Consider the following 26,680-nt stretch of genomic DNA (forward strand, 5'->3'; position numbering starts at 1 on the left):
CATAATAGCGAAGATAGCTTCGCAGAGGAAACCAGCAAAGTGGCAGGAGCAACATGAATGCGGGAAATACAAAGGTCTATGAGTGTGTGTGTGTTTGGGTGCATGCATTCTTCTTTTGTGATGGTGTGTTTGTTGAGTTATTGTTCGTGTGTATCTGTTTCTCCGCCATACATTTTTTGTCGGGTTGCCATGGTGATTTTTGCGTGTTTTTGGGTGTCTGTGTGCTTCTGACTTTTTGTGTATGCTTGCGTCTACATACATTTTTCGGTGTGACTGTGTGCGTGTCCATTTGTGTGTCAATGAGTGTGCATGGTTGCACTCTTGTATGTTTAGTGTATGAATGTTAACGTGTACTTCATTCGCACGTGAGTTAGTGTGTGCATATTTGCGTACGTTTTTGTGTGCTTTTGCACACGTGAGTTTGTGTACGTGAATGTGTGTGTTTGTTTGTTTGTGTGCAAATGTGTTTTATTTTTGTGTGTGTAACTACGAGGATGTGTGTCGGTGTGTGTGGGTACATTTGTGTGATTATCCCAGTTCGTTGACGTGTCGGATATGAGCCCAAGCAAACACGAGCCACACACACACACATAACCGCACACGCACACACCTAGGCCACCGTAGTCGTCGGCCGCACGAAGGTATTAGTTACAGGTTGGGGGGATTTATTTGATTATTAAATAGCGCGGGCTGTGGCCTGTATGCTTTTCCTGTGCCAGCTATTTATGTGCCAACCCAGTAAAGTGTGTGTATATCTATCTGTAGGGGTGTGTGTGTGTGTGTGTGTGCACATTCCAGAGAGGACCCAGAGTGGATCAAAGCAGCTGACACCCCAGGCAGTGTCCTCCTGAGGGAGCCCACTGTCAGATCAGGGATCAGAGATCAGCGGCGTCTTCTCCGCCACAAAACCCCATCTCACCATCCCCACCTCCACCGCGCACTCTCTGTGGGGTCCGTCACAGCCAGTTAGAGCTCAGCTAGAGGTGCTGATTAACAATCAGATTAGTGCCAGGCCCCAAAAAAATGGCCCTGAGGAGACAACTGAGATATTGTTGCTTATTTTCAACACCAAAGTGGGGAAGGGGAGAGGCTAACATTAAAGAGAGAGGGGCTGGAGGTCAAGCCCTAAACCCCCTACACCCCAATTTTGTCAAGGTCTAGATAATACATACCAGGCAAATGTAGACTCTTTGGCTTGTTTGCAATTGTGAACATGCTTTTAATCTGTTGTTGTATGAAAGAAAATAAGTGCAGTCAAGTGATTACATTTTTAACTAATTAATCACCAACAATTTCCATGGTTAATTGTGATTATTCGCATTTTCATCTAAAACGTAACAGATATTTACTGGAATAATCCATTGGAATTAGTGAAAACCACAAAATATAAAGTATATTTAAGTCAAAGACTGTTCTAAAAGCTTTCTTGGATTTTTTAATATGATCTAAATGGAGACATCTTTCCAGACATTTTTCTTCGAGTCATTTCTCAAAACTGCCCACAAGCACCACACTCCAGCAGCGTTGGTTTGCAAGGTCCAGTGGTAACTTGAGCAGGGTGTTTTGTTCTGAGATGATGTGCTAAAGATGTACAGCTAATATGGTACAATATTTGCAAGTTATTTTTGAAGTAAATCAAGTTAACACTTTAATTTTGACAGCCCTAGTAAAAAATCTTTAGAATCTTGCACGAATTAACATACTTTGAGGGGTGTCACCCCGCCCCCTCTATTGTCAGAGTTAACTCCGTGTACAACAATCATTATTGTGACAAAAGGGGTTTTTGAAAGTCTACCCCAAAAAAGTGTGTGAAATGTGAAGCCCGTAAATACAGTAAAGCCATTGGCTATATTTCCGCTTGTCAAGGCAGCACTTCATCACAACATATAAAACATCTCTGCAACGGACAGACAACTGTGAAGTACCCTGAAGTGTTCAAGGAAGGTGATTGGGATGTCTTGAGCGCAGCAAATGTGCGTATTTGTAGCAGGTAGCAAAAATATCATATGAACAAAACAGTTTTTTTTTTATAGCAAAAGAGTTTGGCACTGCAGATGGAGCTGGACTGGAGTCATAAGAACATTGTGTCACCTCACTCCAACACTTGACTAGTGCATAACGAACAACTCCAAATCCACACATTTTGAGAGATTATCCTCGACAAAACTATCATTGTTGATGTAAAAAAATCTGTTGGCTAAAAATACCCACTCAAAAACCATGTACTTTTCCCATAATCACATTACTCACAGTAATGTTCACATATGCCTTGTGGTAAATACGAGCATACTTGTGGCCTGTGATGTTTACATGGGTTGCTTATGGAAAGTTCCATATTTGTGGGAGAATTCAGCCACGGTTGTCCATTTTGTCTTCCGACACGCAGCAGAAGGAACACGTGCCCACCATGTAAACAACACAGAAGAAACAGCAGGACAGATGACACTCTAAAAGTTCACGTTAAAAAAAAGATCCATTGAGGTCCATGCGCATCAATAACAATGCTACAGAAAGTATTGCTGTTCTACGAAAAGGACAACCCAAATATGGCAAAACTATTTTAGATAAGAAATAATTCATAAAACATGGACCACGGCTGTCCAAAGAAAACTGCTCAGCTACACGGTGCCATAGTACTTTGAGGTACAAGTGACGTGACCAAGTCGTCCGAGATAAGTTGTTACGGCTGTTTTGGGTTTTATTTTTATTTTTTTGTCACATTTAACATGTGAGCGGAAAATTATTATTTGTTAGCCATACGAGTGCTGTATCGTGGCTGTGAACTCAACTCACTTCACAACAAGTGGCCATTTTTCACGACAAAGAATGTATTCCTGTGAGGTTATGTCTTCTGTCTACCTGTGATGCTCCATCGCTTGTGTTCAAATACCCATTACTAAAAGGGTTGGAACACCACAACACTGATTCTATTTGTCAGCCTGTCTGTAGCATTTTGCATTATTTGTTAGCATGAAACTAAGATGACTTTATCAAAGCAAAGAAATGTAATTATTTCGGCCAAATGTGTAATTCTCTGTTTTATGTTTAGTTTGACAGAAAACTTCAATACGGTGTGGCAATAAAAAGATTGAGGCCTCTTTTATGAAGAATTGGTCATCAGCTGCCAAACTGATCCTTGTTGTGAAGTTCGCTGCCGCTACCTATCACTCATAAATAAAATTCTTGCTTGCAACTCAGGAGAAAAAGAGACTACCCGAGTGAGCTTTTCATCTGAGAACTCAATTGAGGTGATCGGAAAAACTTGCCAATGAATACCTGATTGTTGCAATGGGCTATATTAAAAAGTTGCCCGTGGTACAGATTGCTTTGCGTGTCATATTGCAAAAACTCCTTGATGGAGTGCCAGCGCTGCGGTCAGCCCACCCTCCGTTGATTTGCTGCCAAGTCTCGCTTTTGAAGGCCTTCCTCACCTCCACGGTGGCGGTCAGCAGAGTCAACACAATCGGTGTGACTGAGGCGTTTATGTGGTGCTCTAATAAGGTGCCACATACTGCATGTGTGTGCGTGTGTGTGAGCAACTTTATTTTATTCATATCACCATAACTCACGAGTCTACACTTTATCCTCTGATGACTGCATACATAAAAATGGAAGGATGCAAGGATCTCCTGTGACATCCTTCAATTGTGTGTGGGGCGGCGGGGTTGAGGGGACATGGGGGGGGGGGGGGGGGCGCACTGCGGTCGACATGCACCGCAATCTATTCGGCGACGGGGTTTGGGTTCGATTGGCACGCAAATGGACCGGCTGTTCGGGAAAGTCACAAGATTCCAGATGACCACCACATGGCCCATGATTTTGTTTACGTTCTTATAAAGTACAATACTGTAGAGTGCTATCATATCTATTAAAAATAACTTCTTCATGGTGATTTTTGTAGGGGCTTGAACATCTTAATGGGGTAATTTGAGGGAGTTGAGATCCAGGTAATTTGCGTCACAAGTATGATCATGGAACGAATTAAACTGATATCTAAAAGCTCCACAATAGAGTTGTGCCCAAGTTATTTTGAAAACTGCTGCATTACAGTTTTGTGTTAAAAGTAACAAGGCAAATAATTGGCAATTTGTTTTGTTTGTTTTTGATGTTGTTTTTAAATATCATTGCTGACCATGCTAAAGGTTATTTTTCGTCTAAAATATGACTTTGGACACCCCTGCTTGAATGAATGTGATAAAACATGTATTTTCATGTTGCCCTGATATGTTCCGATACGAGAAGTGGAAAACAGTGAAGATAGCCACGTCTCGGATTTCGGCCTCAGCAGAGATTAATGGGCGGCCAATTACGTCGCCGGCCGCATTAAGACATCACACGAAAACAAACTGAACAGCCACATCTTGTTTCAGAATTTCCCCGACGCACCCAGTGAGCCGCAGAACTCACCGGCAACACTTTTCTCTGGAGGAAGGGAGCTCCAATGTAAACTGCGGATTGGGGAGGTACTGGGTCATCTGGACATGTCGAAGTCCACAACGCCTACTCTGCATCTGAACATGTTTTGTGGGATGTTTTTTTTTTTTTTAATAGCTTGGCTTGGTCATGCTTATTTTCCACTCAAGGTTGTTTTTTTCCCTCTTTTAACAAGCAAGGAACCATATTTGTTGATTTTAGAATGGACCACACATTTAGAAATATGCTTTCTCGTAGTAATTGGATAATGTACAACCCCAATTCCACTAAAGTTGGGAGGTTGCGTAAAATTTAAATAAATACAGAATACAATAATTTGCAAATCATGTTCAACCTTTCAAATTAATACAAAAAAAAGATATTTAATGTGATAACTGATAAACTCTTTTGTCTTTTGCAAATAATGATTAACCGGGAATTTTATAGCTGCAACACGTTCCAAAAAAGCCAAGCCAGGGTCATGTTTACCTCTGTGTTACGTTTCGTTCAGCAAAATAAGCGAGCCCAATGTATTTTTAGTTAATGAATTGTAATTAGAACAGGGGTGGGGTGGCACGTTGGTGGAATGGTTAGAATGATTGCCTCACAGAAAAGAGGTCGTGGGATCGATTCCAGCTCCGACGTTCCTGTGTGGAGTTTGCATGTTCGCACCGTGCCTGCGTGGGTTTCCTTCGGGTACTCCGGTTTCCTCCCACATAACAAAAACAATCATTGTAGGTTGATTGAATGCTCTAAATTGTTGTTGGTAGGTTGTTTGCCCTGTGAGCGCCCTGTGATTGGCTGGCAACCATCAGGGTGTATCCCGTCTACCGTCCGAAGATAGCTGAGAGGCTCCAGCACACCCGCGGCCCTTGCGAGGAGAAGCGGCTTGGATCATGGATGGATAATACAGGGGTAGGCAGCAAGGTGGATCACTGGTTAGCACGTCCACCTCAGAGTTCAGAGGTGGAGGTGCAGGGTTCGATTCCGGCCCTGGTCTTGTTCTACCAATACCTGCATGGTTTTCCTCTGGGTAAGCCAGTTTCCTCCCACATTCTGCTGGATGCTCTGATAATGGATGTATATATATATATATACATATATATATATATATATGTATATATATATATATACATATACATATACATATACATATATATATATATATATATATATATATATATATATATATATATATATATATATATATATATTTGAGTACGTCCCAGAGACATATTATGACATCTGGGAACGGTTTTAAATAGTCACAAAAAATGCATATTTCCTTTAACATAGGAAGTTAAAAAAAACGACTCCACTGCCGTTTTAGCACCTAAACACTCCCTTGAGCTTTTGGTTTAGGAAGTTGAAAGCATGCACATACACATGCACGCACACACAGAGAAAGGCACACACAACTGAAAGTTCTTCTATCAGCTTCTCTCCCGCTCTGTCTTTCTCAACCTCGGATGCGCACACACACCCTCCCACCCTCGCATTTTACTCCTCCTCACACACACACTTGCTGCACATGCATCGAGAGGAAGCAAGCCACTGTGGGCTACACACTCGAGAGGAGAGCACCAGTGTGGAGATGCTGCATGCCCACTGACATTTTTGCCACCAGAGCATGGATGCCAACAAGTGGACATAAAAGAAGAAGCAGGAGCAGTGTGTGTAGGATTACAGAACCACTTCATGCGTGTTCGTGTCACAGTGACAGGTCACATGATTGTGTGCCGCTGACAGGAGCTTCTCGAATTCTGGGATCTAAAAGAGTTGTGCGTCAAAAGGCAGCAATCATGTCAACGGGACGCTCGGCACATGCGCTCAGGGGGGTCTGCTTGATTTGGCAAGGTGAGTGCACACAAATGGGTAAGGGGGAACGTTGAACATCTTTTCAAAACCCAAAAGATCTGCGTTTTATTCAACCATTAGTGAGTCAAGCACATTATTTACTTTGGAAAAAAGCTCATGGCAAACCACCGATCAAAAGTCACAAAATTATATAGAGTCACATTCTGATGGTCTAAAGATTATACAATACAATACAACTTTATTTATAGAGCGGAACTCACAAACCTTTGTGCGATATCTGGGCCTGTTTAGTTGAAAACAAATTGGTTTTCTGAATGGCAACAGGTGGAAACATCCGTTAATTGTACCTTCTGTCGTCTTGTAGAAACGCATGGAATTGTTGCCTGTCACCAATCGTAGCTGGCATAAATTGATATATAAAGACACTGTAATGCACTCTAACTGATACAGTAATTTCCCTCTTCTCATGGGAGATGAGGACCAAGCGCTACCCTGGATTGCAAAAAATAAATAAAAATTCACGTTCATAATTGTCTCGATGAATAGGTTAAACCAGGTGCGGGCAAACTACGGCCCGGGGGCCACATGCGGCCCATTAAAAGCTTTAATCTGGCCCGCCGAACTTGAAAAAAATTTAATAAATAAACGTTGTTAATGTTTTATTTTCTAACTACTGTGTTTTTTCAAAGACATATATATATTGTTGTCATGCTTTTGTTCAGTTTAATTTTAAAAGTTTTTTTTTTTCTCTAATGAGGTGAGGTTACCAAAACAGTCCATCCATCTACTTCTGGTATGGCCTCTCTGTCAAATTTTAGAACCCATTGTGGCCCACCAATCAAAAAGTTTGCCCACCGCTGGGTTAAACCGTAAATGTGCTGCAACCTATGATCAACCAATCCTTTCAATATTCAATTTCATTTTGCAACATAACAGTTAAAAATACATGCTTTGTTTTTTTTGGGAGGGGGGGGTTGTTTTTCATAGCCATTCTGTAGGATAAAAATATACAAATGTGTCAAAGACTCCCCGTAATTACCAGCAACAACCCGGGCTAAACGTAGTCCTTCCCTTACATATAAACCTCTCTGTCTCTCATTACTTCCTTGACACCAATTTGTACTTTCTTAGGCAGTGCTTTGGTGGCTTCTTGTGTCCCACAAGTGTATGGACGAAAGAACACAAAAACTACCAATAGGCCAGTTTGTTCAGCGAATAGCTGAGGGTATTCAGCCATTCATTGTTCGGTGCCTTCTTATATGAGGCCACGAGGGGCAATAAAATACATACACACATACTGTATATACACAAAGAAGAATTTTGCAAATAAGTCGGCGGCAGTAATGGTTTAGTTTATGGCAGAGGATAAAGAATATATGCCTGGGAGAATTAATATATCTTCTTTCTACATATCTTGGAAGGACAGTTTGTGTTAAAATATCTGTCGCCTATAGGGCTACTGTCGCTTAATGTAATACTGCAACATCAATGTTAGTTTCGTTAGCAGTTTATAGCGTTTTGTTGGCATGTTAGCATAAGGATAGCGGATTTGGTCAGACAACGTGTGGTGTGGATTAAATATTCAACATGTCATTCTATTTATTTTATGTTTAATTTTTCGGTAAACTTCAACTCAGGGTGGCAATAAAGAAGTTTGAAGTATTTTCTTTTTCGTCATTCAGTTTCTGCCCAACTGCTACTTGCTTTGAAGTTCACAGCCACCATCTAGCGCTCGTAAAAGAAATATTTTGGCTCGCACCTAAAGGCAAAAACATCCTCAAAGTGAAAGCGCCTATTTTGAAAAACTCTAAAGTTGTCTCACTTGTAAGTCATGTTTTTTTTGTTGTTGTTTTGTTTTTTTACCTCATATTAATGACCTACATTATCATTATTACAGTCTGACAATGTCCTAGTGTTGATTTCATGCACATGAGTGTGTAAACAAAGAAATAAAACCTCACAAAAACACGTCAGGTCACCAAACTTGGCGAGGATTATGTCACGCACAGCCATTCGTTAATCACAGGGAAGCGATTAAGCAATTTGTCAGCATTCAAACGCCTCCTGTCGAACCAAAACACAAGCCGGCACTAGTGAATGGTCGGTCTGTGTCTTCAAAGGCCCAGGAGGAGGAGGAAGAAGCGGCTTCATCTTCTTCTTCTTCTCCGGCAGCTGCCTTCGAACAATGGCAGCTTCGGAGCAGGCGAGCGTGGCCCTGGAACTAATGTTGCTATTATGTTAATGGTTGGAATAACAGGAGGCGGACATCACGGAGCCTCTGCCCCCCCCCACCCCCCCAGGGGTCGCAGCACATCAGGGTGACGGCCCAGAGGCGGATAGGAGGAGACGTCTGCCCAGGTGCAATCATGATCCCCCCCCTCATACTAAAACGACCACCTCCCTCAGCCCCCATGATGGCTGGCAGAGTGTTTTCTTTTGGAGCTGCACATGTATTGTGAAGGACACAAGCAAGGTCGAGCCGCTGAACCTCCACAGACACTCAGAAAAGAGGAAAAAATGGTCAACATTTTGAAACGGAGGCAGAACAAGCTTTCATAGGACAAAAAAAAGTCATACAAAGTCTTATGAATGCACATGATTCATTTGAAAATGCTCACTTATTAAAATCTTGCAGGTTTAGAGAGCTTGTTGGCATAATTCGTAGGGCTCAATTCTATCCAATATTCCCCCTAATTTTCCATGTGTCTGAGCGTTCACAAAAACTCCCTGAACATTTCTTGGACCATGGTGAGAATCATCCACAGATTTATATGTGAATGACCTAATGCTGCATTCGAGGAATGTGGGAAGTCAGACTTTTCCGACCTCCGATCGGGAAAAGAGCACTGGGACACACCTCTGAACTGGCTGGTCTGAGTTGCCAAGTCGGGGAAAAAGGATCGTGACTTCACCAACTGAGTTTTGACTCGACAATGGCGAATATTAACAGAGAGATATATATAATATAATTTACAAGATTATTAGTGGGAATATATGACGTTGTCTCCGTGCAAGACATTATTTGGTGAAATGAACGAAATGCTTTGAAGATAAGAAGTTCAGGAAATAATGAAAATGGTTTGGAACAGATTTTAGGCTAATGGAAGTTGACACACATAGTTTACTTTCACGGGCCACATAAAATGATGTGATGGTTCAGATCACACGCTCGATCGGCCTTCCTTGGTGGAGCATGTTCTCCCTGTGCCGGCGTGGGTTTTCTCCGGGTACGACGGTTTCCTCCCACATTCCAAAAACATGCATGGTAGGTTAATCTAAAACTCTAAATTGCCCCTATGTGTGAGAGTGAGCATGGATGGTTGTTTGTCTCTGTGTGCCCTGCGATTGGCTGGCCACCAGTTCAGGGTGTCTGCCTACTACCTGAAGACAGCTGAGATAGGCTCCAGTGTACCCTGACTCTTGTAAGGCGAAGCCGTTCAGATTATCAATGAATGATTTAAGTAGCCCTTTTTTATTTATTTAATTTTGCAATATTTATTAAGCACACTGTTAATATTCAAACTGTGCACAATTACAATGGCTTCCAATAATAAATATTTTAGGACTAAAATCTCTATTTTTTCCAGGTACTACGTGGTGTAAAAAGTTTGCAAACCGCTGGTTGAATGTATGGAATTTCTCATTAACACAGTATCCTGCTAGACTAGACAGTATTTATTCCCAGCACAGTGTATGGATGAGAAGCAACTTGCTGAATGAAAAGGCGGGGGAGTCCTTACTTATCACAGTCCAGCTCCAACTTGTACATTTCCATGCAAAACACAACATCTGGCAAAAGAAAGTGTTATTTTTGGAAGCAAAAGTGTCAGCGCTGTGGTCCACTGAGAACAATACGTACAAAGTACATGCTGAGCTGCAATCTTCTTCGGTGTCTGCCGGCCTAGAGGGGCTAATTATCATTGTCCAAGTTCCAAGTCGACTCAGACGTGAGGACTTCAAACTTTCTCTCTCAGGAGGAAGACAGCGGCTGTCAGCGGGCAGCAGATGGGCATGGCTCTTTAGCCTCCCTTCCATACTTGGCTAACAGTAGCATAAGCGTACGACTAATAACAATCAGGCCGTTAAAACAAAAGGCGTAAGCACAAAAAATTAGACAATACAATGCCATACAATCAGTGGTGGTCGGTCAAGGCCTTCAAGGCCTTCTCTGCTGGCCTGACATAATCAAGAAATCATGATCATATTCTTCACACTGATGTTACATCATATCCTAGTGTTGAATTTTTACATTAGATTTTTTATCCAATCAGAATTCAGCTAGCTTGTGTTGCCAGGCAGATTTCATAATACCAGTAGTACGCACTATTCGTCCAAGGCCTTCAGATACAATCATGCCGGCATATGTTCTGTCTCAAGGGGACTTTTATAGTTGATAGACAGCTGCAATAGCCAATCAGATCACGAGTAGATCACAGTAAGGCCTTTTTGTTGGCCTTACTTGAAGGTGATGAACGTGTTTTGTGATTGGATACTCACTTGTGAGGGGGCAGCTCTATGCGGAATCAACACACACAAAAGTCGTAACTGGCGACCAATCGAAAATTTAAATTATATTCTTGCTTTTTTAAACCACAATGGCCGAAGGAAGAAAAAGTGTGGATTTCATTATAGATACACTAGTGAGGCAATTTTCAAGACGGACCTTTCAAGAGAAGCTTGGTCGCGCAACGCCCAGTAGAGCGTAAGTGTGTATCAGTATACAATTTCTCCAGCGTGATATCATAAATGATGGTATTATGAGCATTATTTATCCATGTCGGAGTAAGTAGGACTACACTGAAGACCTAAGTGTCAAATACATGGTAAACTTAGCTTGTTAGTGAAAAATGGCCCATCTTGGAGAGACACTTAAAAGTTTGGTGGAAAACGTAAAATCATAATATTAGTCTTGTAAGGAAGAAAGGGAGTCCGAATCTTTAAAAAACTCAATTGTGCTTTTTCAAGAGAAAAAAAAGTAAATGGCGCAAAAATAAGGTTGTTTGTTTCTTTTTAAGTGAAAAATTGTGTCTGTGGTCTTATGACAATCAAATCAACATATTTATTTATTTATTTATTTAAAAGATATCTTGTTAATTATTTTGCAAAAAAAAAAAATTAGGGGGGAAAAGATTCATATTTTCAGGAGAAAATAATAAAAAAAAATCTTTGAATGACAAAGTTTGTTTATGGACAAAATGTAAATATTGTGATAATGAAGTTGTATTTTTTGTGAAGAAAGTTGGGGTCTTGTGAAGATTAAAACATTTTAAGAAATATGTCACAATCGTTCAAGGAAACAGTGCTGTATTTTTCTTAAGGAAAAAATAACACATGATGTTGCATTGTTTAAAGAAAATCAGCAGAGTGTATAATGACACGATTATTATTATCTCGTGACTTCTGGAAAAATGACAGGAGTGTTTTTTCGAATAGGCTAAAACATTTTCATGTTTAGTAATTCAAGATATGGCATCCTACGACAACCTACGAATGTGAATTTCATTTGAATAAACATTATTGTGGCTTTTAAAAAGCCTTTGGCCCTCGAAGCCTGGTGGCCACGTGCGAACAGGAGCCAGTGGTTGACATCCAGCGGGCAAAGTCACGCAGATCTCTGGTGCAAATAAACAAGACATTGAGATTAAACGGCTCAAAGTGTGATGAAAAGACAACAGCGGCCATCCGCGTGGTCTCCCCACGGACACGACCCAAGTTAGAATAACAACGCCGATCTGCGGCGCTTTGATAAGATCAACTTGACCTCGGCCTGACTTACCCAAATGAGAAGGGAGGGTCATTGGGCACTATTAGTATGAAAAGTCCTTTGTGTCTCCCATGTTTTGCATTTATAAGCAGTTCATTTACAATATAAAACCAAGTGGTGCTTTTTGACAACTTGAAGTTGATCTTCCTTTTTTCAACATGATGACTTTATTTACTATAAACGGACTTTCAGTTGATTTTTCTGAGGGTGTATGTCGAGGTTTTGCGGGTGCTCAACTCAGGCGAAGACCTTTCACCGAAGCTTAACTAATGTAATCATTCAGCGAATGACATGTTATTACCCAGATTCTCATTGGTTAAGCGTTTCCATTGAGCATATAAGAGAGTTTACCAGAAAAAAAACAATACATTTTTAAAAGAGTTTAAATTCCTTAAAGGGTAAGTCAACCCTAAAACAATATTTGAAATAAAATGTCCAATGTGCCTTCAGTCTAAACATTCTGATAAATATTGTGTTTGTGGAATATAAATTAAGTAGCCAAATCAACCTGTTTTTATCTATCGCAGGGTGCTGCCTTTTGTCACTTACTGAAAATGAAAAATCACAGTTGCGTTGCTCAGGGCTTAGATAACGGCTCTCCTGATTTTTTTTCATGTGATGTTTGCATATGAGCCAAGAAATATTTCTTTTGTTTTTCATTGCAATTATCTCCCCCAAAATAACAAAATGATTAAGAATTGTTGCTATCCCCTAAAAAAGATAAAATTTATTACATTTTGTGTATTTAATTTTATTAAAATGTTTCTCGTTTAAACGTTATCATTAGAAGCGATCCCTGCTCTGTCCACTATAAAGTGTTGTTGCTATCTCCATCCAATGGGAACGAGCTATCTCCCGGATTTCGGACAAAAATGAAAATTAAAAAAAAAATGGAACTTGAAGAACGGAAAATGAGCCTTTATCGGAACTTTACATTATGTGTTTATTTAACACACGTCGGGAAATAAAATATGACCGCAATTTGTCTCCCTCCAGCTTCTTTTGCCTTGACACAGAGGGCGTTCTTCTTCTGTTACCTTTTCTTCTTCTACACCTATGTAGTAGAGGACAACGAGAAAAAGGACGTCTTCGTGTCATGACAAAACAAGCTGAAGGGAAACTAATTACTGTCGAATGTCGTTTTCCTGAGTTGTGTAAGATAGACACATGATAAACGATTAGCTAAAGCGACATTCTTCAATTTTGAATTTATGAAGAAAAACGGGGAGATTGCACATTCCGTTCAATTGAGACACCAACACTGTCTCCTTGCGGACGGAGGAGGGATGGCCTTAACGTTAAGGCGCAACGTTTGTGACAAAAATAAAGTCGCATGTTCTCTTGCACAAACACATTCAACAATTCTCACGCAATGATGATAAAAGCACATGTAAATCACAATTACATGTGCAAACTTGTCAAAACCGCTGATGCATTTGTGTGAATTATTTTGAGACAAATCTCTCCCCATAGACGAAGAGGACTTAATACTCTTTCCTTAAAACAAGGACGCAACAACGCAAACACTACTTGCTCGTTCTACTTGCTAGTCCTAATAATGAACATTTAAAAAATTTCCCCGCCGTCACTTTAAGGGCCCGTAGTTTTCCCTCACAAAATCTGTGAAAAAAAATAACTGAAAAATAAATACCGCTTTTGTTTTTTTTCCTTCCACTTTTTTGGGGAGCTGCTGCACATAAAAAGACAAAAACATGATTCAAAAACAAATAAAATATTCATCCACAAAGGAATGAAATTCAATTGATTTTCATTCAATGACTCACATTTTTTTCTTCTTGAATTCTGAACTTTCCAACCATCAAAGTGGTGTTATTATCCTCCATAAACCAAAAATATGTCTGTTTTCAGCAACCATTTTCCTTCCAAAAATGTGGTGAGAAAAAGCACTTTTTCTTCTAAAACACACTCATGAGATTAGACAGTGAAACAGACTCTACCCACAATATCAAAAAGGATAACCGCACACAGTAATAAGGCATCATTTGATATTCAATTCAGACAGCAACTATCAAGACAGTCCTTGTTTGCACAGTAAATACAAGAAGTTCTTGTAGAGAAAGGCCATGGGAATACACAGCAAATCATGCATCACCGTGGATTATGGCTCAAAGGGTCAAGATAGGAGATAATGTAGTGAAGAATTCCCCCCAGGGACGTTCACTTCACTGCAGTAGGGTCACAAGATGATTGGGACAAATAGCAAGATAAGCAATGAGGACAAAAATGCGTCTTGTGTTGCTTTTGGCTTGAGTGCTGTGAGAAACAATTCAGCAGACACCAAACACAACCACACCGGTATGGACACACATGGCCAAGCACACGTTGATGTATAAACACACTAACTGAAACAGAGGGACACACATGGACACACACATGCACACACATCATCTTGTCCATCTCTGTCAGACACGCAAAGGCAATGAGACGTAAACATGTGAGTGTGTCATCAAGGCAGCATTTGGATTCTTTTTTGTCTGGGAGCTTCAACTTCAAGATAAACGACACGGAAAACAGATTTGGCTGAATTCCTGCACGTGCTCTATGGCTTACCCTTGGGAAACGAAGAACAAAAGACAATCGGACAGAAGTTGTTTTTAAAGAAGAGAAGATTGCGATCTTTTGTGTATAGAAAATATCCATTCATCCGCTTCTCCTCAAAAGAGTCACGGGGGTGCTGGAGCCTATCCCAGCTATCTTCGGGCAGTAGGTGGGGTACACTCTGCTATGCATGTTTTTGGAATGTGGGAGGAAACCGGAATACCCGGAGGAAACCCACGCAGGCACGGGGAGAACATGCAAACTCCACATATGTAGGCCAGAGCCATCGTGCTAACCAGTCACCACCGTGCCGCCCTTTAGAAAACATAATGAAAACAAAAGAAGAGGTTGCGTCAACATAACAATCAAGAGCATCTAAATGAATGTTCAGGGTGTACCACGCCTACTGCCCAAAGGCAGCTGGGATGGGCTCCAGCACCCCGGCGATCTTTCTGAGGAGAAGTGGCTTGGATAATGGATGGATGAATATGAATCAAGCAAAAAAATCCATCCGTTTTTAGCCGTCTCAGGAGGCAGCCATTTTGTTACTTCTGATGGAATGACATCACAGCTGCTCAGGGCTAAGATAACGACCAATCATGGCTCAGCTTCAATAAACAGGTGAGCCATGATTGGTTGTTACCTGACCGCCAGCAACTGTGATATCCTTTTCAGTCGGCAAAAGTGCCAAAATGGCTGCCCATGAGATGACAAAATATGGGTGGATTTTCTGCTTAACTCCATCCATTATCTGAGCCGCTTAATGCCACAAGGACTCATATTAATTTTAATGCTATGTTTATGTAACCACCACAATTGAACTAAGCAGCGTCACACTCAAGCTAAGTAAAATAAATCAGAATTTGTTTGTGTGTACCAATTATTCGTTAGTATTCAACTCAAGACTCATCTATCTTGGGTTGCAGGGAGATTGGCGGCAGCAACTCTACTTAGAGCAATAATAAACCTCCAATAGAAACAAGACACACTTAGAACAATTAACAGGAATATGTGAACAGTTGTATTTATATATCCCAAACTCCCCAATATTCAGAACATTCAATCTCTCTTTAAACATATATTCGTGTTAGTTTGTGTCAAAATTGGTGTCAGATCTGACCCACAAAAAAAATGTCTGAGATCTCAGAAAAAACAAAAAAAAAGGAAAAAAAGATTTGTCCAAAAAAAATCCTCTTGACGGTCCTACCACCCTCCAGGGAAATAGGTGGCCACGGGAATCCAACGTCACTCGCCGGCGTCCTAGGAAGTATCCAATCCACTGCCGGTGCAGTTCAAGCTTTAGACGATTCTTTTAGTCCCAGAAAAAAACAGCCAGGATCGATAGTCTCAAAATAAATCGAATTTCCTTGGCAAGAAAACACCACAGGATTTGAACTCCATTCGCTCACAGTTCACACAAAAAAGTTCAACGGACCAGTATGGTCTATTCAGAGCCTTTCTCCTTCAACTCGCATGAAACAAAAATGCTAGAAAGTTCTCTACGTCTCTCGTACGAGATGAGACGTCATATCAATGCTGCGGTGCGTTCTAGGTCCGTAGGAAATAGGAACAGCGCTAAGAAAAAATCACATTAACAGAAAATAAGAATAGGAATAAAAAAAGGCTGAGCCAACATGGGTTACATTTAGACTAGTGAAGGCGCATAGAATTTAGATTTTAGTGCCAACATTTGGGGGGGGGGGGGGGTTGACCTCCCCTTTAAAATCAACACACCAAAACACTTAATGTAGTTGTTGCAATTAGTGGGAGGCCCTGGTGGTTCTCTTCAACAATCCGACCCATTTTGGGGTAATCGCTTTTGTAGTCCCAAAAAAAAGTTTGCACCTAATGCCAGGTGCTTGGACTCCATATGCCAAAGTAGATTTGCTAACTTTCTTAACTCATTCGCAAGCCTGTTGCCACATATTATGCAAATTATTACGTTTCGCACGTGGGAAACAACTGGCAACAACTCTTAATTTTTTTCTTGGAAGTTGCTGGCTCTTCTTCTGTCCCATTATCTGTTTCACTTCTCCACACAATTTATAATTCTCTCATTTTTGCTACCGCTTGTGGCCTTACTTAATAACTTTTTTCCTCTAAAAAACAACTTGAGTTTCCTAAAACTACAACTTTTGTCAACAAATTAAACCACTTCTTTGGCTAAAAAAAACAATAATAAATAAAACCTGATCTACAAAATTAATTTCTCTGGCAGTCCAGTTTTGTTGCCGATCAAAATGATAAAAACAGACACTTAAAATTTCAAATATTATGAAAGAATAAGACTTTTTTTATACATCACATCACTATTATTATCTATTTTTCTTCAAACACACACACATTTTTTCTCCTAATATTACGACTTTATTCTGATGATGTAAGTATTTATTTTCTTTTTGGTGTGGTCCTGTCACTCCTTCATAACAAAACCGATCCACACAGTTGCAGCTGTTTCATTTTCTTCAACAAAGACAGCGCCTGTATCACATGTTAGCTGTTGACCTCTGAACCACAGCTGTTATTTATAGACTAGTCAGTGAGAGGAACTGATTGCAGAATGAAACACCGGTGACAAGGAGGTGCATGTAAAGAGGAGAATACTGTAGAAAGAATGGAAATCAAGTCAAATTCACTTCGACCGGCTGAGTAGGAAATGAACTGAAAAAGTTGCCCTCATCTCCAAATGGAGTCGTGGGTCGCACATTCTGTGGCATCTCACTTGTGGTTGTCCGAGGCTCTAATAGTTAAAAACTTTCAATGAGCAATTTTGTTTTACTAAGAACTTTGCTTTTACTAGTTCCCTTCTTTTTAATAAATGCAACCATATGCGGCACAGCAAAGATCCAAGAGAGGGAATGACACATGACCCCGGGAAACACTCCATACAACTTTGTGCTTTTGGCACAAACAACACACTTAAATATAGCCCACATAACATGTTTTTGAAACTCCATTCATTCTCTACCGTGACATTTGTGTGTGTGCGTATATATACATATATATATATATATATATATATATATATATATATATATATATATATATACATATATATATATATATATATATGTATATATGTATATATATATATATACACACATATATATATATATATATATATATGTGGATATATGTATATATATATATGTGTATATATATATATGTATATATATACATACTGTATTTGAATTTGGCTTTGCAAAGTATGCTATATTTAACTGCATTAATTTTTTTTAGCTTAATCGCTAGTGTTAACACTTTAACTTTGACAGCCCTAATATATACACACACACACGTGTAAAGTTTTACACCTCCTCTTGTCAGTTCGAAGCAAAGTGAAATCACTCCCTCCCGCATACAAACACGGTGGACACGCATGACACAAGCGGTGCATTGTGATCGTTCACATTTGGTCGGAAGTCGTGTATTGGCAGATTACACATGCAAGACAGGTTGGGGGTGTTTTTCTGTCAGTAAAATGGGCATCCGTGGGTACTTGACCCGGTCAGGAACGGGCAAAAACCTACATCCAACCTTGCTTAGTCCGTCCTTTTTTAAAACGTCTCGTCCTCCGGCCTTCGTATCCAAAATGGACTGACCTTTCCCTCCCTGGGACGGAATGCCCATCGCTGCAACTAAGTCAAACAGAAATCTGAATTCCAACGTTCTGCACACGCTCTATATAGGAGCGTGTGCATCAGATTTCAATGAAAAAATGCAAGTCTACATTATGATTCAATACCCGTTAATCCCGTGAGAGAGTAAAAAGATCTGCTGCTCATTCAAGGACTCAACAGTTGACACTTTGTCAGTATAAGGGAGGAACAGTGGTCTTAAAGCTGTCCCAAAATGATGACCCTGCCAATCTCAGAGCAAAGTGAGATAACAATAAAAAACAAGAAATCACATGACTGCACGTGGAGAACAAGTGGCAGGGTTCGTGAGAACATGCTGCCAAGACTGCAGCTTCCTCTTGTTGTAAAACCACAAGGATGTAATCAGGAAAATCCTTTTGTGTCCATCTTGGCTAAAACCCGATCCTCGCTTTGGGTCTCACGACACACCTTTGAGCACGCAGAAGCTGAGAGCGCAGTTATGTGGCGAGATAAAGCAGATGTGCGCAAGTCAAACAAATTCAAAGTATCCAACAATCGGTGCTTTCATTGGGATTAACGTTGCCATCACAGTGTTTGAGGCGGGCTTGGTCAGGACCGGAGCTTTCAGCATTTTGTCACCCAGATGGTTTTCATTCTGGCCAGCTGCCTCTCTTGGCTTTCGTCACTTGGATGACAAAGCGTTGTGCACGGTAATGATGTTAACATGCACACTTCAAGTGAACCCAAAAACAAGCAGTGTATTTTGCAGCTGTAGGGTCGATTGAAGTGAACGGGCCACCACCTTGGTACTACTCCAAACTCACGATGTTGGAAAATAAGCATAATGAGAATCCCCCAAATGATCGTCGCTGTCGGGCGGACACCCTTTATGTCCACATATGGTCAAGTTCATCTATTTTCACAATTCGATCCTACTGGTCTTACTTGTGTCGTCTGTTGGGATTGGTATAGAACAGGCATCACCAAATGGCGGACCGCGATCCGGATCCGGACCTACAGATGGTTCGGACCGGACCCATTCCCAATCTATGATGAATTTTTTTTCAGGGCGCATTCGCAAACGTTGACGCTGCAATTCTAGTTAATACGGAAATGGCGTCACTGATTTGAGCCAATCAAATGTTTTGTTTACGATCTACTGCCAATTGCGCAGCAGACCGAAAGAGAGTGGTGCTGACAGTATGCCTTGCTAAAAAGTTCGCAAGGTCGATGCGCGTTGTTATAAATAGATGGACGGAGAAATTTAGTTTCGTTCTGGTTGCAGCCGATTCAAAACCAGTGTGCTTCATATGCTCCGAAACCGTCGCAACATTGTGAAGCGCCACTACGAAACAAAGCACCGCCCTTTTGTGCACAGTTATCCGCTGACGTTTGAGGTGAGCGCACACAAAAACATCGAACTTCGAGTGCAGTATAACAGATTTTGACATTTTCGTTTCCAGCCCAGCGGCATGCAAACGAATGTTCATTAAAAGTATCATGGATTTTGGAGAAACATAAAAAAGGAAGTTGTGAAGGAGTGCTTAAATGCGGTTGCACAAACATTATTTATAAAGGAAAACACAAAACCCAGATGTGTGAAATAATCTACCAAATCCCAATGGCCCTGACTCCGTTCCAACCCAGATTTTAATCACTGGCAGGGCAGTCACAAACTAATTTTTCTCATTAAGAGAAGTTAAAAAAAATATTCAAAAGAAAAGGTGGTGTCAAAGCTCATTTCGAATTAGTTTTTCATGAGGACAGCCATTTTTATTGATTGTGTACTGAACATGTTGACCTGTTTTACTTGGATAATTAGGCTTTCCGTTTTTTTCGGCTGATAACTCTTTGATTTAAAAAAAAAAGGGTACAAGATGTTAACTCAATGATTAGCACTTGATATATTTCTGCAGGAGATATTTGACTGTTTTTTCTGGAAGTGGCACCCTTAAGTTCCCGGAGCCACATTTTCTTGAATGTGAAATAAACGCCTTATATTTGTTTGACTGGCAATGGTGTTTAATGGAAACATTGCTAAATATTTAGTATATAAGTGCGCTCTGTTGAAAATGACTAAATATTGAAACTATATAAAAATGTGAACATAGGCTAGACATTAAGGGAAGTTGGACTTTGGTTCGGACCTTTTAATTGGAAGGAATTTTAGTCGTGGACCTCTGTGACTTTTAATTGAATACCTCTGGTATAGAAGATTCATTTGAAAATCCATGGTTGCTTTTCCATTAGCCCCCAAAAGCACCACACCACAATGTTTGGCCCGGCGACACACCACACAGCCTTTTTCCACAAGTTCCACCAAAAACCAGACCGTCTATCGGTGATAAACAAGCAATTTTCCCAGGGAGGGACCATTAAGAGAGTTGGGGGGGTCGTGTTCGGGATGCCTAAAATACATTTCCGTAAGGGTAAAACACACTTGCTAAAAGTGACGGATTTAATTAAGTGTACTGGACATTAAAATGAGTGCAGGGAAAATAGTAGGCAAGTTAATTTGTTTATTCCAGTTTAATCATTACTATAAATATCACCGAGGTATATTAAATGTCATGTGTTCCTCAGAATTTAATTAATTGCTGTAATTTCTACTTCCTAGTTGCACTGATGGCTGCGACAGGGAGTAAACTCTGGGAGGTTCCCGCCACTTCCTCCAACTTCAGCGAAAGCCTGCAATGGCAGCCCCGCTGCCACTACCGTCATCATCAGGACAGAGTGAGAATCACAGCAGAAATACCGCCAAGGCTGGATGGCACCTGGCTTTCAACAAGGTGAACGTTTGTCAAGCAGAGTGGTGAAACGTTAGAAGGCAAACAGTATAGGAGGTTCTTCATTTACCACGCATTTGTGTTCATCTGATGTATTTTCATATCACAGCAAAAACTAGTAATTTACTGAGCACCACTACAAAGCTTGAGATGTCGGAAACCGAGGACAAAACAACTGATCTGGATGGCAAAAAAATATTTGCCTTGTCTTAATTCAAGTGGTTGTCCAGTATAAACTTCATAAACTTATTTCCCTTTGGGCTTAACTCTATTCAGGGTTTGCCAGAGACAATCCTCCTCTTCCATCTCTTGCTAACGTCTGCAGCTTCTACGGTCAGTGCAGCTATCTGCAAGTCTTCCCTGACCACATCCATAAATCTACTCTTTGGTCTTTGCATTTGCCTCTGAGCTGGTGGATCAATTTCCACTTGTTCTGCAGATATATGTTTCTGTTCAATTTCTATGATGAATTAAAGTGGGCAATTTTGGAAATAGTCGAAATTGGAAACATTCCAATTGAATTAATGGGAATGAGCTGTAAATTACATTCAAGTGTAAATAAAAAACGTTTTGTTTTGTCAAGACTGCCATGAAAAAAAGATAGCTAGTCCATATGTGAGGGCATGAATATATGTTAAGTGCTCTAGTCTTTTTTTCAAGGTCAAGGTTTATTTCTTTAGCACATTTAAAAACGGTAAACACTGCCACAAAATACAACACTATCAAAAAAACAACAACGAAAGAAAAACGATATATAATAAAAACAATGTAAAAATACAAATTAAAACAATAAGAAACAATAAGATGCAAAATAAAAGAATAACATACAAATGTCCAGTTAAGCTCGTGTTGAACGTCAGCACAAATACATTTACGTTTTTAAAACATTCAATTAGATGAAGCTGAGCAAATGTTCAGAGGAAGCTCATTTCGAAGTTTAGCACCAGCGTCAGCAAAAGCTATGTCCCCTTCTGGTTTTCAAACTTGAACAGGGGCAGGTGTCAGGTCTTGGCTTGGTGGTTGAGACGGAGGACCCAAATGCAGGGAAGCAAGGCAGGGAGTGGTTCAAGGGGGTATTTAATTTAAACAAAAGGGCAAACAAGAAACACAGGTAAAGCAAAAATAAAGTCCAAACCAAGGATCAAAAGTAACAAACAAACACAAGGAAAAGGACTTGGACAAAGGGCACGAGAGAATCAACACGACAGGAGACACGGACAACTGACATGGACAATGAACCGAAAGCAAACACGGAACAAAATACAAATTAACGAGACAATGAGGAACACCTGGACAAAACAAAGGGTTGGAGGGAGCTGATTAGTTAACACTAGGTAATGGGACGACAAGCACAGGTGGACAAGATCAACTGACAAGACAAGAAGGAACACAAGGAAAAAGTTGAAACTAAATACAAAACCAAAACCAACAAACTGACCATGACAGTAGGTTAAAAACGACAGGACACATGACCCATTCTTTAAACGGGGAAGAACAACAGCACACTTAAAAGTGTCACACAGTCTGAGGCCAGGGAAGTATTTATCAGCTTCAGGATGTAAGAACTAAATGAATCAAAAACATGTTTTAAAAGTTTGGATGGGCGGCTGTCAAACGGACAGTCCGATGGTCAAAGGTTTTGGACTGCCTGAGTGAGTTAAAAAAAGAAACCGAATAAGATCTTTTCCGATTCGAGCAACGGCGTAAGGTTGCTCGTACATTGAATATTGGTTGGCAACATAAAGCAAAAAACAAAATAATAAGCAACAAATGTTAATTTGAAAAGAAAAAAATTGGGGAAACTTATAAATCATGAAATCTGATTAATTTCATCCCGATAATGCTAAAACATATTTTCCCCAGCAATACTGAAGCTCTCTATTATAAGCCAACCTTCACATTTGAATTCCCATTTATTTTGATAGTCTTTTTAGTTCCCATGGTAACTTTATCACTTTCAAAATTCACCGAATTTTACAACCCTACTTTGAAAGAGAATCACTGAATTAACCAATTCAGAGATTTAAAACATCTCCACCAATAACTTCTACGCTGTTATTTTCAGATGTGAAGTTCGTTCAGGTCCAGAGTTCCTCACCCGTTCCTACACCTTCCACCCCACTCGTCATTTCCAGGCACTTCAGCACTACTATAACGATAGCGAGTGCGAGAATCCCGCCTATTCCCTCGCGATCCGAGGCAAGCTCCGCCTTCGCCAGTCCTCCTGGATCACCCACGGAGCCACCGAAGCAGATCATCACCTCAGCGGGGTGGTCATCGTCGTGCACAGCTTGGCAGCCAAGCAGAAGCTAACATCCAGGCTGCCCCCAGCCTGCGTGGATCTGAGCCTGGCTCGGCTGGTTCCTGGGAAGCCACAGGAACTTTATAATACCAGAGCGGGAAGAGGGTGCCTGGTGGCTCTGGGCTTCACCATGATGGAGCTGGATTTGGTCAGGGTGGAGACGTGGCATCACAACCACGGGGAGAAAATCCAGGAACTCTTCTTGGGGGACATACATACTGACTGGACTCAAAGAACTCACTATAGACCAACGGGGTATCAGCAGCCACTGCAGAGCGCCATGGTGAGTTTTAGTAACAACTATAAATGTTTTATGCCTGGCATCCAATACTACAGCACTAATTAGTCTTCCATTGATCCTTTCAGCATCACATCCATCCCTGCCCGGTGTGTGCCTTGGTGTACCGCTCCACAGAACAACGCCCCCCAGTTATACCCCGCCAAACGCAAGCCTCTATTTCCTTGGCTGGACATTGGGTAAGCCAGCAGTGCGAAACACGTCCCACTGTCCTCTTCCTCACCAGAGAGTTCCACTTTGATCCTGACCAACAAGCATGGGAGGGTATCTACCGGCATTACTCCGACCCCCTCTGCTCCCAGAACACCTTCACTCTGAGAGCTTCTGGTCACTATGCCCAGGGAAACCCTTCAGTCAAGGTACCAGGAGCCACGGAGTATGTTTTTAAGGTGACTGAAGTGAGAGTGACGGCAGAAGACGAATCCACAGCAAAGTTGTTGAACAGGACAAAGCCAGGGAAGTGCGGGCAGGCCGGAGAGTGGAAGGTCAGAGAGGAACAAGGCCTGAGCTCCACACATGGGTGCACAGTGCTCGGCATCAAGCTACCGCATAAGGAGTATGAGCTTTTCAAGGTTCAGCTGGACCACAGGAGACACCCGCTGTTGTATGTTGGGGAGAGACCGACGGACGGTTCCAGCCCAGACCGTTCGATGAGGAGGGCCACTTCCTTTCAGGCTCCCTTAATGCTTTGCAGAGGCGGAGAGTCACAGCCCCCCAGCCACTATGGTTCAGGGTTCAAAAGCAAACAAGTCCAGATGGATCACAGTGGGACTGGGAGGCTGACACAGAACCTAATGATGGCCCTTGGATATGCCCTGTTCAGCTGGAGTTGGGTTTTTTAGAGACTTGGTACATTGCTGGAACTGGTTCTGCCTCACTACAAGACATTCAGGAGAGCCGAATAGACCGTGCAGTGGTACCTTGACTAAGAAATGCCCCAATTTATGAGATTCTCGAATTATGAGCCATAAGTGCGGAATTTTTTTTTCCTTTTTGTTGTGAGCCAAGCGAGCTTCATAAACGTTGCTTCTTGAGTCAAGTCAAAATAATTGGAGCAATTTAGACATGGCAATGACCTTGCATGTGGTCAAGTCACAGTTGCCTAAGCCGTTTCAGTGGTTCATTTTATGAGACAAACAGTCAAACACACAAATACAAAAAGAAAAAACTTGCAAGGAGCAGAACTCTTACCTAGACCCTCACACTGAACAAACCAACCAAACTGGCTCAAGCTCCTGATGTCACGACAGCAATGTCACCAATGACACCAATTCAAACAAAACCAGTTTATTCCTTTACATTCTCTAGTTTTATGTTTTTATATAATATGGTGCTATTTGTTTTTATTTAAAAATTAAATAAATTGTGTTCTGGTCGGCTGGAATGGATTAATTTCAATTCATTTCATTGTGGAAAAGTGATTCAATTGACGATTAAATTGAGCTATTAGCTTAGACATGGAATGAATTATACTCTGAAGCCATGGTACCACTGTATGTTAAGACAGATCCACTCCCTTTGTTGGGCCTCCAATGGTGCCTTTGGGTTCCCTTTAAAGATCCTAAGCTACAGTTCCATTCTTCTTCAAACTAAACTTCACACAAACCACTGATGACATCATTTCAGCATGGAAAAAAATTCTACTATCGATTCTACTATCATATTTTGTGGAAAATGCTGTTTTCATGTAATGCTGTCATGACAAATCAAGTTGACTGTTGAAATGTGGGTCAGCAGTGTGCTCCCTTTGAGCCAGGATGCAGTAGAACTAATGCACTTTGTACAGACAATTGTTTATACTGGAAAGAAACGCAGCCAACAAGCAGACATTTTGTAATCAGTCCTAACAACTACCATCCTTATTGGTCCAAGTTCACGTTGTGGCATGAGATGTTGCTCTTCCTTTAAAAGCTTTCAAGATTTCAGTCTAAATGCATCCAATGACTATTTATTTTATCACCATATATACAGTATATAGATACTGTAACTCTTTTTTGGAAAGACTTTTGTAATTTGCGTTTTTTTTGTTTTTTTTTAGCTAAACTATCAGAAGTCATTCATGTATTTTGCATTAAAAGTGGCTTTCTATAACCTGTGTTTTTATGAATTTACATTTTGGAGCTAAATGCTTCTTTCATGACATTCTGACCAATGAACACAGGAGGTCAAAGGTATAGGACAGACTTCTGTTCCTACAGCAGATATGTACGGTAATCTGAATTTGTACTTAATTAGAACATGTTAGTCAATCACTAACCTCCGCTAATACATGACTAAAATCATAATTACAGTCACGCATGACTCTGTATTTTTACGCCAATGTGCAAAACATATGTGTGCAAAACAACACAACATGCACATTTGGAACTTCAAAACATCTTAAGTCATGATTGTAGAAAACCAATGACCTCCTGTATGTGAAATAAAGAATTCTTAATGTTTAATGAACTCATGAAAATGACCAGGTATTCGAAAAAGAGAAAATTACTGTGCTATTTTGCTAGATTGCATTGCGTGTTACTGCAATTCTAACGCCATCGCGTCAACAAATATTGTACAAGAAAAACAGTATGACAAACTAAAATAAATTTTAATAGCATGAATATTATACACCAGTGGCGGGCTGTGCGTTTCACACCTTGGCCTTTCAGTGAAGTTCTACTTAGTCCGACTCGAATAAATACCCGTCATAATACCATCATTTATGACACCACAGCTGGAGAAATCATACACAGACACACACTTATGCACTACTGGAGGTCGGACCACTTTGGCTCCTGGGTGAGATCTTCTCTTGAAAGGTCCGTCTTGAAAATGACCTTGCAAGTATAACTGCAAGTAAATCCACACTTTCCCTCCTTTGGCTATTGTGGGTTACAAAAGCATGAATATATTTTAGATTTTCCAACGGTCACCGGGTAAGAATGTCTGGTGTGGAGTTGTTGATTCAGCATAGCGCTGCCCTCTGAACAAGTGATTATCGAATAACAGGACATGTTCGCATCTTCAACGTAAGGCCTGCGAGAAGGCTCACGGTAACCAACCTGTAATCTGATTGGCTATCGCAACTGTCTATTAAATCTAAGAGCCCGTTCACTGGCACAGCTCAGCACCGCCCGCACCGTTGATTCTAAAGGAGTA

The 26,680-nt window shown here is 40.8% G+C and overlaps 1 protein-coding gene across 1 annotated transcript; it reads left to right on the forward strand.

Moving 5' to 3' along the window:
* Nucleotides 1–5,966: 5,966 nt before the first annotated feature.
* apcdd1l (APC down-regulated 1 like) lies at nucleotides 5,967–25,538 on the forward strand. The gene is made up of 4 exons (XM_088309193.1): nucleotides 5,967–6,270; nucleotides 20,771–20,942; nucleotides 23,005–23,524; nucleotides 23,608–25,538. The coding sequence occupies exons 1-4, from the start codon at nucleotides 6,015–6,017 to the stop codon at nucleotides 24,379–24,381; spliced, it is 1,722 nt and encodes a 573-aa protein (XP_088165319.1). The 5' UTR covers nucleotides 5,967–6,014; the 3' UTR covers nucleotides 24,382–25,538.
* The last annotated feature ends 1,142 nt before the right edge of the window (nucleotides 25,539–26,680 follow it).

The sequence above is a fragment of the Idiotropiscis lumnitzeri genome, chromosome 11 (genome assembly GCF_059441095.1).
Source record: "Idiotropiscis lumnitzeri isolate Australia: NSW breed Sydney's pygmy pipehorse chromosome 11, RoL_Ilum_1.0, whole genome shotgun sequence".
Taxonomy (NCBI): domain Eukaryota; kingdom Metazoa; phylum Chordata; class Actinopteri; order Syngnathiformes; family Syngnathidae; genus Idiotropiscis; species Idiotropiscis lumnitzeri.

Bases quoted from the DNA above. Each gene is read 5' to 3' on its own strand.
- apcdd1l (XM_088309193.1), top strand. From the start codon at position 6,015: ATGCCCACTGACATTTTTGCCACCAGAGCATGGATGCCAACAAGTGGA. The intron at 6,271-20,770 runs GTGAGTGCACAC...TCTACTTCCTAG, and splicing joins GGTCTGCTTGATTTGGCAAG to TTGCACTGATGGCTGCGACA. The intron at 20,943-23,004 runs GTGAACGTTTGT...TGTTATTTTCAG, and splicing joins GGCACCTGGCTTTCAACAAG to ATGTGAAGTTCGTTCAGGTC.